A 14,403-nucleotide genomic window follows, 5' to 3' on the forward strand; every position below is an offset into this window, starting at 1 on the left:
TACTGTTCACATAAGAAATGAGAACAGCTATACAGGGTCAGCTCAACGGCCTACCTCCCTCAGTATCCTCTCTTATGACAGCAGCCAATGCCAGATGCTTCAGAGGGACCAAACAGAACAGGCAGTGCTCAACTTATACATTCCCTGTTACCCATTCACAGCTTCTGGCGAACAGGGGCTTGTGAAATTTGAGAGCCTGGTTTTGCATCCCTGCCCACATGGGCTAATAGCCATTGACTGACCTTTCTTCAGTGAACTAATGTAATTCTTTTCTGAACCCTGCTGCAGCCTTGGCCTTCATAAATTCCTCTGGCAAAGTGTTCTGCAGGTTGCCTGTGCATTGTGAGAAGAATACTTCCTTCTGTTTGCTTTAAGCATTCTGCCTATCCATTTCATTTGGTGACCCCTAGTTCTTGCATTATGAGAAGGAATAAACAACACTTCTTGGTTTACTTTCTGTGCACCAGTCATGATTGTATAGATCGCTATCATCACTCCACCCTCCCAGTTGTCTCTTTTCCAAGCTGAAAAGTGTTAATTTTATTCATTTCTCTGTTCTATGGAAATTGTTCCCTGCTCCTAATCATTTTGTTGCCATTTTCTGTACCTTTTCCAAGTCTAACATTTTTTTTTGAGATGGGGCAGCCAGATCAAAACGCAGGAATCATGAAGTGGGCCGAAGAAGCAATGTTATATTTTTCTGTCTTATTATCTATCCCTTTCCTAACAATTCCCAACATTGTTTGCTTTTTTGACTGCCGCTGCCCGTTGAGTGGATGTTTGCAGAAAAGTATCGACAACGACTCCAAGACCTCTTTCTTGAGTGGTAACATTTAATTTAGATCCCATCATTTTATATGCATAATTGGGATTATGTTTTCCAATGTGCAATGCTTTACATTTATGAACATTGAATCACATCTGCCATTCTTCTGCCCAGTCACGCAGCTTAGTGAGATCTCTTTCCAGCTCTTCTCAGTCTGCTTTGGACCTTCTATTATCTGCAAACTTTGCCCCCTCACTGCTTACCCTTTTTTGAGACTACTCATGCATATGCACACGAGAGGTCAAATAATGTGGGTGGATGTAAAAGACAAACAAAAGAAAAAACAAAGGAGAATATTAAGACTACTACCATTTACAGCTATGCTAGTTAAGGTAATAAGAGTGAAACTCTTGCTGCAAAGCACAAAATGATTATTTGCAGGGCTCAGCATATACACCACTGCATAGACAGTTGGGTTCACTGTGAAGTCGTGTTTTCATGTCTCTCTGGAGTAAGTTCCTGGGCTAGATTGAAGACTGCCTATCATAAAATGAGGGATGATGACTCCAGACTGAAGCTCTTGTTAGAAAGCCAGAAAGATCTCTCAGTCATTGCAGTGAAGAAACTCAGCTCTTCTAGATTATTTATAACAAATTAGAGAGGCATGGTGTCAAAAGGGTTTTGGAGCTAGATTTAATTATGATAGCCTAATGATATAACCCAGCTGCACAAATCTAACAGCAATGATTCAACTCAACTAGAAGGAAGAGTGCAGTAAACCAGCCACAGTTCTAAGCAGCTGGCTGCTGCTGGCTGCCGTTGGTGCTGGCTGCTGCATTGCTCAGCTTTGATCCAAGGAATAACGAGGTTATCTTGGGATGGAGTGATCCTCAAGCGATCATCAACACAGGGATGAGAAAATAAAAACTTCAGTGGCAGGCTCAGAGAGTAACACCCTGGCTGAGAGGGTGTTTCAGGAGTCCAAGCCATACGACGGATTTGCCAGCAAGTTAGGTATTTTTTATCAACACTCATGCGGGAAATCCATATTCTGGGTGGAGCTGCCTCCTTCAATGCTGAGGGTGTGAAGAAAATGCAGGGTCATGTTGCTTTATTGAACTCTCATGAAGAAATTCAAGCCGAATGTAATGGCAAAGGATGAAGACGATGTCTGCGCCTTCTTTTTGCAGCCATTTCTAGCGTCATTGCAGAGCTCTTAATTTCGTACCCCTGTAACAGTATAACCGTGCTGCTGTGTCTCTGAGAGGCACTTCAGCTCGCTATTGAACTGATAAATTCACTGTATTACTTTACACAGATCAATACCCCAGCAGTTATCAGGGGTTGATGTGACCGAAATTGGTTTCAGCCAATTTGTGAGCGTAATAAATGTCCATTTATCAAATCAATTCATTCAGTGGTGCTTCTCAGACTGCCCACGTTCATGGGACCACAAGGGTGACTCTCTTCAGGCGTGTGCCAGCAGCAGGATCACCTTCTACCTGGTGAGCTTCTGACTCTGTTAGCAAGAGTAACCAAGTGCCTTCTTCCTCCCTTGGATTTTGCCAACCCAAAAGTTTACTGCAGGATCTACAGCAATCTGAACTGAACTGCTGAGTGAGCACAACATTAACTGTGCCACACTCTACTGTGGGTCTGTGATATGGAGGAAGAGAAATGTCTTTTATTGGATCCAGGGTCTCACACTTGTCTTTCTTGGCTGGGAGCAGTTCTGAGGACAAGCATTCAGTGGACACTTCAAATAACTGTGCTTGTGCAATCAATTCCCCCACAGTCAGGCCCTTGACAAGACAGGTACTAAGCATGTTCGGGTATGGGATTTACAATTTTTCCATAACAAAGCCACTTCCCTTAGGATCTAGGGCAGATGCCGCATAAGATTGTCAGAAGGCATCAGGGTGGTGTCCTGACAGGTCTCTTGCTCTATCCAACGACGATAACAGCAGATTATGAGAGGGCCTCCAAAGACCACAAAATCAGACATGGATCGCAGGCACAAGGCCAGGTTTACAGTAACTGAAGCCTGGTCCTAGCTTCCCCAGATCAGATGTCAGAGTTGGGCTAACACACGAATGCTGGTTACAATGGACTCAGCTCAGTCAATGATGGACATTTGCCGCTGCCTCCTCGGCTGGATAGACAACTCCCTCGGGGTTACATTTTTATTCATAGGTACAAACAAGTTACATATCACTCCTGGTGTATCAGGTTGCCTGCCTCTGACGTTTCTAGATACTGCCCGTTCCCTTGTACGTGGCAGTTTGCTCACTCTCTCTCGTGCCATCCGTTCAGACACTGTACTGACGCTGCGTCGACATGTCTGTCATTTGTGGGAGTGTGTTGATACCAAGATGTTTCTTTATGAGCAGTTCTCTTATGACCCCTCTGGATATGTCTCCCGCCTGTGCCTAGCACCCAACAGTGTTTTACACCATTAGTCCTGTCTGTGCCAGATTCTGTCAGCAGAATCTGACACTTGCTCCCAGCTTCACTTTGCTTTTAGCAAAGTCTTGACTGTGATACCCAGGTTTATGGTTCAGGCTCTCATCTTGCTGCACACTGCCCCCGTTCTTTCCTTATTGGATGATCGCTTTCAACTGTAGGACAGTTCAGAAAGGTCGATGTCTTATTTTATAATATGAACAGTAGATTTTCTCTCTCTCATATAAAATGACTGAACAGTACTCTCTCAAGCTTAAACAAAACCCAAACATAACAAAACACAAAAGCCATCCTGTAGCACCTCAAAGACTAACAAAATAGTTTATTAGGTGATGAGCTTTTGTGGGGCAGACCCACTTCTTCAGATCTGCCCCACGAAAGCTCATCACCTAATAAATTATTTTGTTAGTCTTTCAAATGCTACAGGACTGCTGTTTTGTTTTGTTTTGTTAGGATACAGGCTAACACGGCTGCCTCGCTGTTACCACATACAGACAAGTCTTCTTTGGGCAGAACCCAAGGATGGGAAATTTCTGTCCCAAAGTTTTAGAAAATCAACAAATGAAAACCCTGGCAACCTTAACTATAATTGATTGCTACCAGGCACCCACTGTATTTTTTTTTATTATTATACACGCACACATACATTTACACATTGTCTACAGGGAGAATGTGAAGACATGAAAAAGAAAATGCACGTTTTTCAAAGAATTCTCATCCTCTGGTATGCAGGCTAACAGATGAGACCTGTTCCTGGCAATCATCAGAGCATGCAGTGTATTTACCCATCTCCATAGGTTTGTGCACAAGGACAAACAAGAGTTGACCAGAGCCAGGGAGGAGTGCAGTGATTTATTAAAGTGCCCTGGAAACAAAATCATAAACCATTTAGCGGTTCATTTGCATGAGTGCTTGTAGTATCTAGGCCTTTCTCAATTTCTAACATTACAGAAGAGACCTGATTCTTTCTTGGATGCTACTTACAGTACTCCACTTTGTCAATAATAAGCAGTCCTATAGCACCTCCGAGGCTAACACATTTATCAGGTCATGGACTTTCATGGGTAGAACCCACTTCTTAAGATACGCAATAGAAAGCAGCAAGTATTCACATCTGTATAGTAAAGAGCATTATTTAACTACATTATACTTTTTCCTTTCAGAGAGATAACCTGATCATCAAACTGGGAGACAGGAAGGAATTTTCCCACCCAGAGTACCAATAAGAACAGTGAACAGTTGGACTTTCCCTCCTTCTCCAGGAGTGCTGAACAGAGATCTTAAATTAGGATCAGCTAATCCCACATTATCACAGTCCTAAATGTATCAGCTAAATTTGGTACCTCTTAAGAGATGCTGTATAGCCTGTTTCCTACCCAAAAAAACCACGCACCGTGTCAGCGGTGGAAAGCAGAAGGGTACGCTAATTCCATACAGTAGCTGCAGAAATAACAATAGTGAGATCTCAGAAGGCTAACCTTTGTCTAAATTCAATGTTACTGAAACCAAACAACAAAAACGGGGCAGCGGGGGTATTGGTCTGATATCCCGAGGCTGCTGGGGTATCTAGCGCATTCCCTATAATTCAATAAGAGAAGCCTCCATAAAGGCAACAGCTTTAATGTGCACAAACACCACCTGTGTCAAAAACAGGCACTACCCATTAATCAAACCACCCCAATTAGCCCATGTTTCTGCCTCCAGGCGCAGCTGTAGCTGTCCTCAAAACAGGGAAGGTGTCTGCTGGGTTAGAAGTGGGAGAGGCAGCTCTGCCATGGGCTGCGAGGGACTGTCTTTGTTAACGATATTGGTATGGTTTTGTATTTATGATTACGAGCTGCACGCGCCTGAGTTCTGACCTTAGCTCTGTCTCACCTTATTGTTCTGTTTCCAAACACTGAATTTGGGTGATGGGATCGTTCAGGGAACTATTAACAGGATATGGAGGCTTTTGGGTCTGGGTCAACATATCAAATCTAGCCCAGGCTGACAGTAACTGCAAGTCTTCATTGACTCTCAGCTTTTCAGGCAGCCACTGTGACATGAACTGTGGTCAAACTGTTAAAACATATTGGATGGTACTAATTCAACTTCACCCACTTTGGGTGTCAAATGAGATGCCACTCGCAGAGCGAAAGTCTCTTATGTATTTTGATCAGCAGTGAAATCATTAACATAACACATTCAAACTCTCTTGGTTGAGCTTCAGAGTTACTACTACTTCAAATGAATATGGGCACTTCTCACTTCTCAGAGGTACTGTTTCTATTGTCTGCAGACGCAGGCAGACAGCACTGGCTTCACAACCACACAGGCCAGAATCTTACATAGTTTTCTTTTTAAACAATGAAAGGTTAAGATTCTGGAGCAAATGTCACAGCTACAAGGGGAAAGAATCAGCTTTCTGATTTGCCACAAACTGGCCAAATTTGACCCCGAGGGGCTGAGGGTTTCAGCCATTCTCTGAGTGTGACCAATAAAATGTATGAAAACAGAGTTACATTGGTAACTTGCCGATGAATGTCACCTGAGAGCCTCTGCACCTACACAGGGAACTCTTGCAACCCCAGAACTATAAATCACTGGGTTCAGCATGAGGCATCTCACACTGTGTGTAACCTGAGGTACCAGAAGCCTCTAGTGCTGCTGCGTTTGTTGTAAGAGGGATGTGAAACTAAAATACATGAAAAAATTGATAACGTGAACTATGTGGTAATGGAGGTGGGTAATCCACTAAGATGTATACCTAAAGAGAACTATACTCATAGGACATTAATTACCTGTAAATATATTCCCTGTCATCAACATTAAAAATTCTCCAGGACTGTCACTGGGAGACTGAGAGAAACCATGAACAAAGTGGACAATTTTCTTTTTGGTAAATGAAACAGGTAAATTAGTGTCCATTACTTACAGAAATGGGCACAAGCAATAAAGTGATCACCCCAAACGAGAGAACCTTCAGAGGGCCCTATCCAAGAAATAAGTTTAGTAATAGAGATAACAATAGTATCTGGAGACAAGAAAATAAGAAAGAAGACAAGTGTAGACAGGATCGAACTACAGAACACAGAGAAGTTTATGTATCCGGGGAGCAACATAATGTATGAGCTCGACTGCAAGATGGAAATAGCAACTAGAACAGTGAAAGGAAGAGCGAGTTTGAAGGCGATGGGCAAGATCTGGAAAAGCAAAACGATTAGGAACTGTGCTCCCACAGACGAAGACACCACCCCTTGCTGCAAGTGGTTGTATTTTGTCACCACAGAGAGCTCTCAAAAGGCTCAACCATGGGGAAGGCGTGTGGGGCAAAGGAGGCAGTTGCCCCTGGGCCCAGCATTTCAAAGGGACCCAGAACTCCAGCCACCACCACTGCTGAAGTAGCAGTGGTGGCAGCCGGAGCTCTGGGCCCCTTTGAACTGCCATGGAGCGCAGTGCCACTGCTGTGTGTGAAGTGGGCCCCAGGACTGACTGCCCTAAGCTCCGCCCCTTTCATTCTTGGCCCCACCCATTCTGGGGCACAGAGTTGGACCCCCCCGCACGTTGCCCCCAAGCCGCTGGTGACTATCAGAGCCATTGTAAGATGAGCCATGTACATGTACCCACAGTGCAGACACTTTCAAAAGTAAACCCCATCTTCAGAAGAATCCTTCTTCCTATTATTCTCAGAAAGAAGGGTTCTTCTGAAGACGGGGATTACTTTCGAAAGAGCCACGGCTACACTGATCTTCTCCTTTTGAAAGACTAATATGCAAATGAGGCACCAGATATGTAAATCTACCTCATTTGCACTTTTAATTTCCCTCATTTGCATGTCTCTTTCGAAAGAGGAATGCAAGGGTAGACACAGCCTTAGGGCATGTCTTCACAGCAGAGTTATTTCGAAACAGCAGCTGTTATTTTGAAATAACTACATGAGTGTCTAGACAATGCAACTGCTATTTCAAAATAATTCCAAAATAGTGGGTGCCTCATTTCAAAATTGGTAAACCTCCTTTTACAAGGAATAGCGCCTATTCCAAAATAAGGCACAGTGGGTCCAATGGCTCTGTGAAATGTGGAGATATAAGTATCATGTCTCACAGAGCTGGAAGGGACACCTTGAGAGGTCATGAAGTTCAGTCTTCTGCACTCACAATGGGACCTACTGCCATGCTTGACTTTTTTTTTTTTTTTTTTATTAAATTTAACCTGTCCCAGATGCTTGAAAGGATGCCTTAAGGATTGAACCTACAACCCAGGTGTGCAAGGCCAATGCTCTAACCACTGAGCTATCCCTCCCTCCTATTTTGAAATAGGCCTTCCTGTGTGTAGGTGCACTATTTCTAAATGCATTTTGGGTGTAGACAAGCTATTTTGGAATAAGCTATTCTGGAATACCTCCTCAGAAATAGCTTATTCAGGACTAATGCTGCCATGTTGATATAGGAGCCTAATTCTTATTGTAAGTCAAGGGGACTTCAGCTCCTTAGTCAAGTATAGGCTTTTGAAACTTTCGCCCAGTCTTCAGGGAAGGAAGACCACCTCCAAATGAAGTTATACTCCAGGAACTTTTTGAGTCATGCAATGCAGCAAACATTTGTGTTACATATTAACCCAAAAAGCTTCATGCTTGCTACCACTGGCAATTTCAGGATATGCAAAGAATGCCCACATGCAGTAAACCCCCCATTTAACGGACTAATGGGGGCAAGGGGTGTCTGTTAATGCCAAAAGTCTGTTACATCCAAACGGTTCTACTGTATGATGACGCACTGACCTTCCCAGTCCATCACTCACTCCTGTCCTCTGCCCCCTCTTCCCTTCCACCCTCCTGCCCCATCCTTCCCCTCACACCTCCATCTCCCTCTCCCATCTGCCAGGAGAGAAGCTGAATGCTGCCCTGGCTCCTTCCACCTCCTGCAGGTCTCAGCACTGCGGCTCCTCCAGCCTCCAGCTCCGACCTGCCCATGCCAAGGTAGAGCGTGGTTGCCCCCAGCCTGCTAGCAGGCAGCAGCCTCCAACACCACGGCTGCTTCTCAGCGCCGCTGCAAACAATGGTGACCGGGCACTGACACGCTTCACATAAATGGGGCTGGAAGAGGAGAGCTCCTGAACCCAGCCACAGCCCCCTCCAGCTCCTCTGGCCCCAGTGGTCCCTGCCATTGCAGTGTCCATCCAGCCCTGGCAGCCACAGCCTCTCCTGCAGCTCCTCCAGCCCCAGCAGTGGCTCTGGTGAGGCTCCTGCATTTATTTAGGGAGGCAGAGGGTTGGCAGACAGCACCCATTATTTCCAAAGTCTGTTATGGAAGGGTCCGTTAATTGAGGGCTTACTGTACTTCAGATTAGAATGAAGCCCCAAATGCACAGGATGGGGTATAGATGAATCAACAAACAAGTAGCATGGAAATGAATTGACAATCACTGTCAGCATGTAAAACTCTTAGGTACTGTCTTACAGGAAACACAGCTGTATGGGTTACCTACTGTCATCACTCTCAACCTGTTCATTTCATCCCAATTCATATGAAGTCAGCTCTCAATTAAACCACCCACCAAGACTCTTAGTCTGTGTCTACACTAGAGAGTTTTGTAGCTCAGAGAGCATCTACACACAGAGTGTTCTCTCGACAGAACTCTGCATTTGCCTTGACAGTGTTATCCCTCAAAAATTTGAGGACTAACACTGTCAACAGAGACAGGTTCTGTCGAGGTTTCTCTGTCGACGGTAACTTCTGTTGACAGACGCTTCCAGTGCAGAAGTAGACTTTCAGGAATAGTTTGATCTTTGAACCCTCGCGGCCGTTTAGGAAGAAATGACCCTGGAAATAAATGGCTGGTTAAGCATCTCTGTAGCGCCAACATGTGAGAAAAAAGCGCCTGGCAAATTATCCAGAGCAGGCACCCTGCCCACTTCTCTTATGCCTGCCATCCCAGCCTCCCTGTGCAAAGAAAGTCCTTCTTGTAACACACACATCCTCTCAGTGCATGGTGATGCTTCACTGTAACTGTTATCAAATGATGGGGTGCTAAAAGCTCTATCCTATGCTTGAGGAAATGAGAGACTAGAGCTGGGGTAAGCAGAGGAGCAGTTAAACTGGAAGCTCTACTAATAAACCAGCCAACAAGAGCGCCCAGGAAATTCTGCTTTGTCTTTTTGCATGAAGAGATGGGAAGACCTTCTAGTTAATAGATGGGAGCCCTGACAATTCCCCTCTCAAATTCCCCTGAAGTCACAGACTGGAACCATGAGACTTCTGATTCAGAAAAACTAGCTATTACTCCACATTGCAGGACCAGTTAATGTCACTCCTACATTGGCCAGATGAATTAATGTCCTTACCACACCTGCACAAAAATACAAGAATGGCCATACCGGGTCAGACTCAATGATCCACCGAGCCTTGTATCCTGTCTTCTAATCATGACCAGTGCCAGGTGTGTTGGGGGAATGAACAAAACAGGGCAATTTTTAGCAGTCGACCCCTGTCATTCAGCTGCTCACAACTGGAGGTTTAGGGACACCTGAAGCATGAAGTTGCATACCTCACCATAGCTGTGTCTACACGTGCACGCTACTTCGAAGTAGCGGCACTAACTTCGAAATAGCGCCCGTTGCGGCTACACGCGTCGGGCGCTATTTCGAAGTTAACTTCGACGTTAGGCGGCGAGACGTCGAAGTCGCTAACCTCATGAGGGGATCGGAATAGCGCCCTACTTCGACGTTCAACGTCGAAGTAGGGACCGTGTAGACGATCCGCGTCCCACAACGTCAAAATTGCCTGGTCCTCCATGGCGGCCATCAGCTGGAGGGTTGAGAGATGCTCTCTCTCCAGCCCCTGCGGGGCTCTATGGTCACCGTGGGCAGCAGCCCTTAGCCCAGGGCTTCTGGCTGCTGCTGCTGCAGCTGGGGATCCATGCTGCAGGCACAGGGTCTGCAACCAGTTGTCGGCTCTGTGTATCTTGTGTTGTTTAGTGCAACTGTGTCTGGGAGGGGCCCTTTAAGGGAGCGGCTTGCTGTTGAGTCCGCCCTGTGACTCTGTCTGCAGCTGTGCCTGGCACCCTTATTTCAATGTGTGCTACTTTGGCGTGTAGACGTACCCTCGCAGCGCCTATTTCGATGTGGTGCCGCGCAACGTCGAAGTTGAACATCGACGTTGCCAGCCCTGGAGGACGTGTAGACGTTATTCGTTGCTACATCGAAATAAGCTATTTCGATGTTGGCTTCATGTGTAGACGTAGCCCATCTTGGATAACAGCCACAGATGGACCTACCCCTATGAACTTATCTAATTTTTTTTTTGAAGCCAGGTATATTTTTGGCGTTCACCTTATGCTGTAGCAAGGTGTTTCACAGCTTGACTGTGCACTGTGTAAAGGAGGACTTCCTTTTGTTTGTTTTAAATCTGCTGTTAGTTAAACCAGGTGACCCATAGTTCTTGTGTTATGAAGGAGCTTGAATCCTCTGCACAAATGAAGCAACTAGTGGGTCTCATTATGAATCAGGCACTTCTCCTATTTCTACACTTAAGGTCACTACATCAATCCGCCTGGAATTAGTCCAGGATCACAGAGTTGGGAAATACTACACTCTCGTTTGCAGAATGTAGAACAATTAACAATCCCACTCATCTTACCGGCTCCCACTGTCGCTATGGCATTCTCTTGCCCAATGATGTGCTCTTTTAGCCGCTGCTCCAATGGAAATCTGCGTCGTTCCTCTAACTCTCTTTTACGCTGCTCCTCCTGGAACTGTGGAAAGGGAAAAAATACTGTGAGCAAAATGTTTCCTCGTCAAACAACTAATGTCTATATAGTGCCTTCCAGGCAACGGGTTCCAAAATGCTTTGCAGACGTATATGACAAACACAGAGAGATCACTTCTCCTAATACTGAGAAGCAGCCAAAGGTGGGGTGGGACACAGCAGCTGTTTAACAGTCCCCTGTGCAACACCGCACAAATTCAGGAAAGAAAATGAAAAATACTGAATCTGGGAGAAAATGAAGGGGGGAATTAAGATGGCAGAATGTAACTATCCAAGTTGGATTTCACCTGCGGGGCAGGAGGAGGGTTAATGACTGGAAATGATCAGAAACTTAAATCTCCGTTTCCTGTGAAAGATGGCACCAATAGATGGCACTTTGGTAGTCCAGTAATTCAGCACTATCTGAGCAGGAAGAGCACTACCTTTTGATTCTCCCAGCCAGGTAACAACAAATTTGGTTCTCTCAATCAATAAAAATACTAATTACTAATAATTTGGATCTTCCTTAGCATCTTCCATTCAAGGGTCTCAGAAGACTTTACATTTGCTAATGAATTAACACCTTACATCAACCTGTGAAGTATGGCAGAACCATTATTTTACTTAGTTCATAGACTGGAAAAATAAGGCCCAGAGTGGCTAAACTCCAAAGATCCCAAAGGGCTCTGCATGCATATAAACAAAGTACACAAAAGGGTCAGGGACAGAAGTTTGTTTACTTTGAGTATTTGCCTTCTTTCAGCTCCAGTTCACAGGGATATCAGTCCTGTTCTTCTTGCATGAGGAGCTGGCCCCACTGATTCATGCATTTGTCCTCTCTGGACCCTTGTTAAGGAAATGTACTGTGTTTGAAGCTGAAAACAATATCAAGCGGCCAGCTGGTGTAGTGTGCAGCTTCCCACCTCCTCCTTCATGAGTTAGACCACCATGAGCCCATCAAGCCCGGGCTTTAGACCTTCCACTGGCTCCCACTCCACTTCCCATCAGTTTAAGGTCTTAAATCATTAACAGATCCAGTCCCGGCTATATTGGTCATGATACCTCCGTCTCTGTACCGCCAAGACAGTGGCATTCCTCTGGGACAAAGCAGATCACAAAGCCCAGAGAAGCTGTGTAATGAATTTCCAGGAGTTTAGCTGGAAAAAAAACCCAATCTGACCATCTTTAGGAGTTGCTGCAAACTTTCCGTGTTGAAAAAGTCTTTCCCACCACAAATAGAATTACTTTCATGGCAGCAAATACCCTCTATTCTCCAACTCAGAACTGGAAATAAAAACCTACTCTGAGCAGAGATTTCTAGAACACGACCAAAAAGAAGGTCCAGAGACTGCATGATGTTCACAAGGGATTTCACTATTGCCACTCAGATTTTACACGGAAAGTGCCTGGATCCCATTATGATGGGTGACAGCAATCCTACTGTGGATCAATTTTCAGCAAGAGAGGCTGACAAACTCCTACGTACATGCAAGGGACCATTCTTAGAGCAATGTTTAAAAGGGTATTTTGCAAAGGTGCAGGGTGTCCTATTTACAGTGAGTTTTGTCAGGAGCCAGGAATTAGTCAACTCAGAGTAATCTGAGAAAACAGTTCCCTCTTAAAATTCCCATGCTGCATTTCACAAATGTAGAGTTCTTAGCCCTAGTTTCCAGGTTAAGAAATCTGAGTACACTGCAGATCTCTAACTTTCCCTGGAACTTTCAACAGAAAAAAAAGTTGCCTTTCTAGTAAGCTTGCATTGGAGGAATTTGTGACAATTAGAAAGAAGGAGAACACACAAGCCTGTGACTAGACACCCAGTTGTGCCTGAGTATCCAGGCAGCTTTGACTCAGAGGCTGCATCTATAGTACGAGATAAATTCAAATTTATTTACACTGATCTTCTAATTCTGGAATTTACAAGTTCGATTTTGACCATCCTTGCTTCACACTGTGCTCCCCACAAAGTCGAGTCATTGCTGCCACACACACACTGGCTAACATCAACTGTTACAGTACTGCATTGTGGGAAGCTATCCCACAGTTCCCTCATCCCCACAGCATTCTGGGTATGCTTGCTGGTCTTGACGTCTTCTTCCCCCACTGCATTTTCATCATTCCCTTCCCGATCCCTGAAAATAATGCAGAAGACGCTCAAAATTATAAGAATGTTTGGTTTCCCCACATGTTACATTGCCAACACGGGTGCAGTGACTGTATTCTCAGCTGGATATACACTGCTGGCTGCATGCATGCAACCCCTGAAAATAATGCAGGGTCCCAGAACACTTTTTAATTTGAGAGGAATGTAGGAAGAAAGAATTTTTTGCTTTCCCATTCATTATGTTGTTAATGGAAAGGGTATTTGGCTTTCCAGTGCACTATAAGGCTTCCATGCAACGCCTGTGCTCTCAGCTGGCCATCCACTGGGTGTCCCACCTCCCATCATTGCAGAAATGTGATCCCTGAAAATAATGCAGGGGTCTGGAATGTTTCCTACATTGAGACGAATGTAGGAAGAAAGAAAGAATTTTTGGTTTCCCCCTATGCTATATTGGTGCCGGGGAAAGTCTTCATGTGGGATCCTGGACCATGCAGGAAAAAAAGAATTTTTGGTTTTCCCCCGGCAGCAGCAAGCCCAGGTATGGGCCATGGGGGGCGGAGGGGTTGTCACTGGATGACCAGTTGAAATGGTCTTCGCCTAGCGGTGGCAAGCCCCTTAGCTGCTGGGGAGACTTTTCCTCAGTGGCAGCAGCAAGCCCAGGGTGGGTAGGTGAGAGAGAGAGAGAGAGAGAGAGAGAGAGAGAGAGAGAGAGAGAATGAGAGCTGTTCCTTCCCTGGCAGCAGTAAGCCCAGGTATGGGCCTGGGGGAGCGGGGTGTCACTGGATGACCAGCTGAAGTAGTCCTCCCTCGGCGGCAGCAAGCCCCTTAGCCGCCAGGGGAGACTTTTTCCCGGTGGCAGCAGTTACGGGCCAAGGGGGAAGGGATCAGCGGATGACCAGGTAAGCTGTTCCTTTCCTGGTGGCAGTAGCAAGCCCTTCAGCCACTGCAGAAGACTTCCCCACAGTGGCAGCAAAGTCCAGACTTTCTTTCTCATGTGACTGGCAGCATTGCCAGCACTGAACGGCAGACACATCCTTTTATTGGGTTGGTTGGGGGCCACCCACGCGATATGGCTGAGCATGAGAAAGACCCAGACTGTTTGGTGCCTGTGGGGGAGGGAAGGGGGTTCACACACAAATGTGAACTGCTGAGAAGAAGTTTCTCAGCAGGTTATGCAAGCACGACCCCCAGCACAGCCTTGTTGACATGGGGCATGATGCGCCAGGGGCTGGCACCAAGAAGAGCAGGAAGATAGCAAGTGTACAGAGAGAACTGCAAACCCCCTGCAGGGGCTATTTGAATGGGTAGACGCTCACACCCCGCTAACAGCATAGAAAGAAAGAAGC

General features: G+C 45.6%; 1 protein-coding gene across 1 annotated transcript in view; it reads right to left on the reverse strand.

Annotated features, from left to right (window-relative positions):
- The window catches only part of CLPB (ClpB family mitochondrial disaggregase), a 161,130-nt gene that overhangs the window by 39,590 nt on the left and 107,137 nt on the right, over positions 1-14,403 (reverse strand). The window contains exon 7 of the mRNA XM_075017145.1: positions 10,846-10,960. Coding sequence (XP_074873246.1) covers positions 10,846-10,960 — 115 coding nt within the window. The remainder of the gene's footprint in view (positions 1-10,845; positions 10,961-14,403) is intronic.

Source organism: Carettochelys insculpta, chromosome 1, assembly GCF_033958435.1.
Source record: "Carettochelys insculpta isolate YL-2023 chromosome 1, ASM3395843v1, whole genome shotgun sequence".
Classification (NCBI taxonomy): domain Eukaryota; kingdom Metazoa; phylum Chordata; order Testudines; family Carettochelyidae; genus Carettochelys; species Carettochelys insculpta.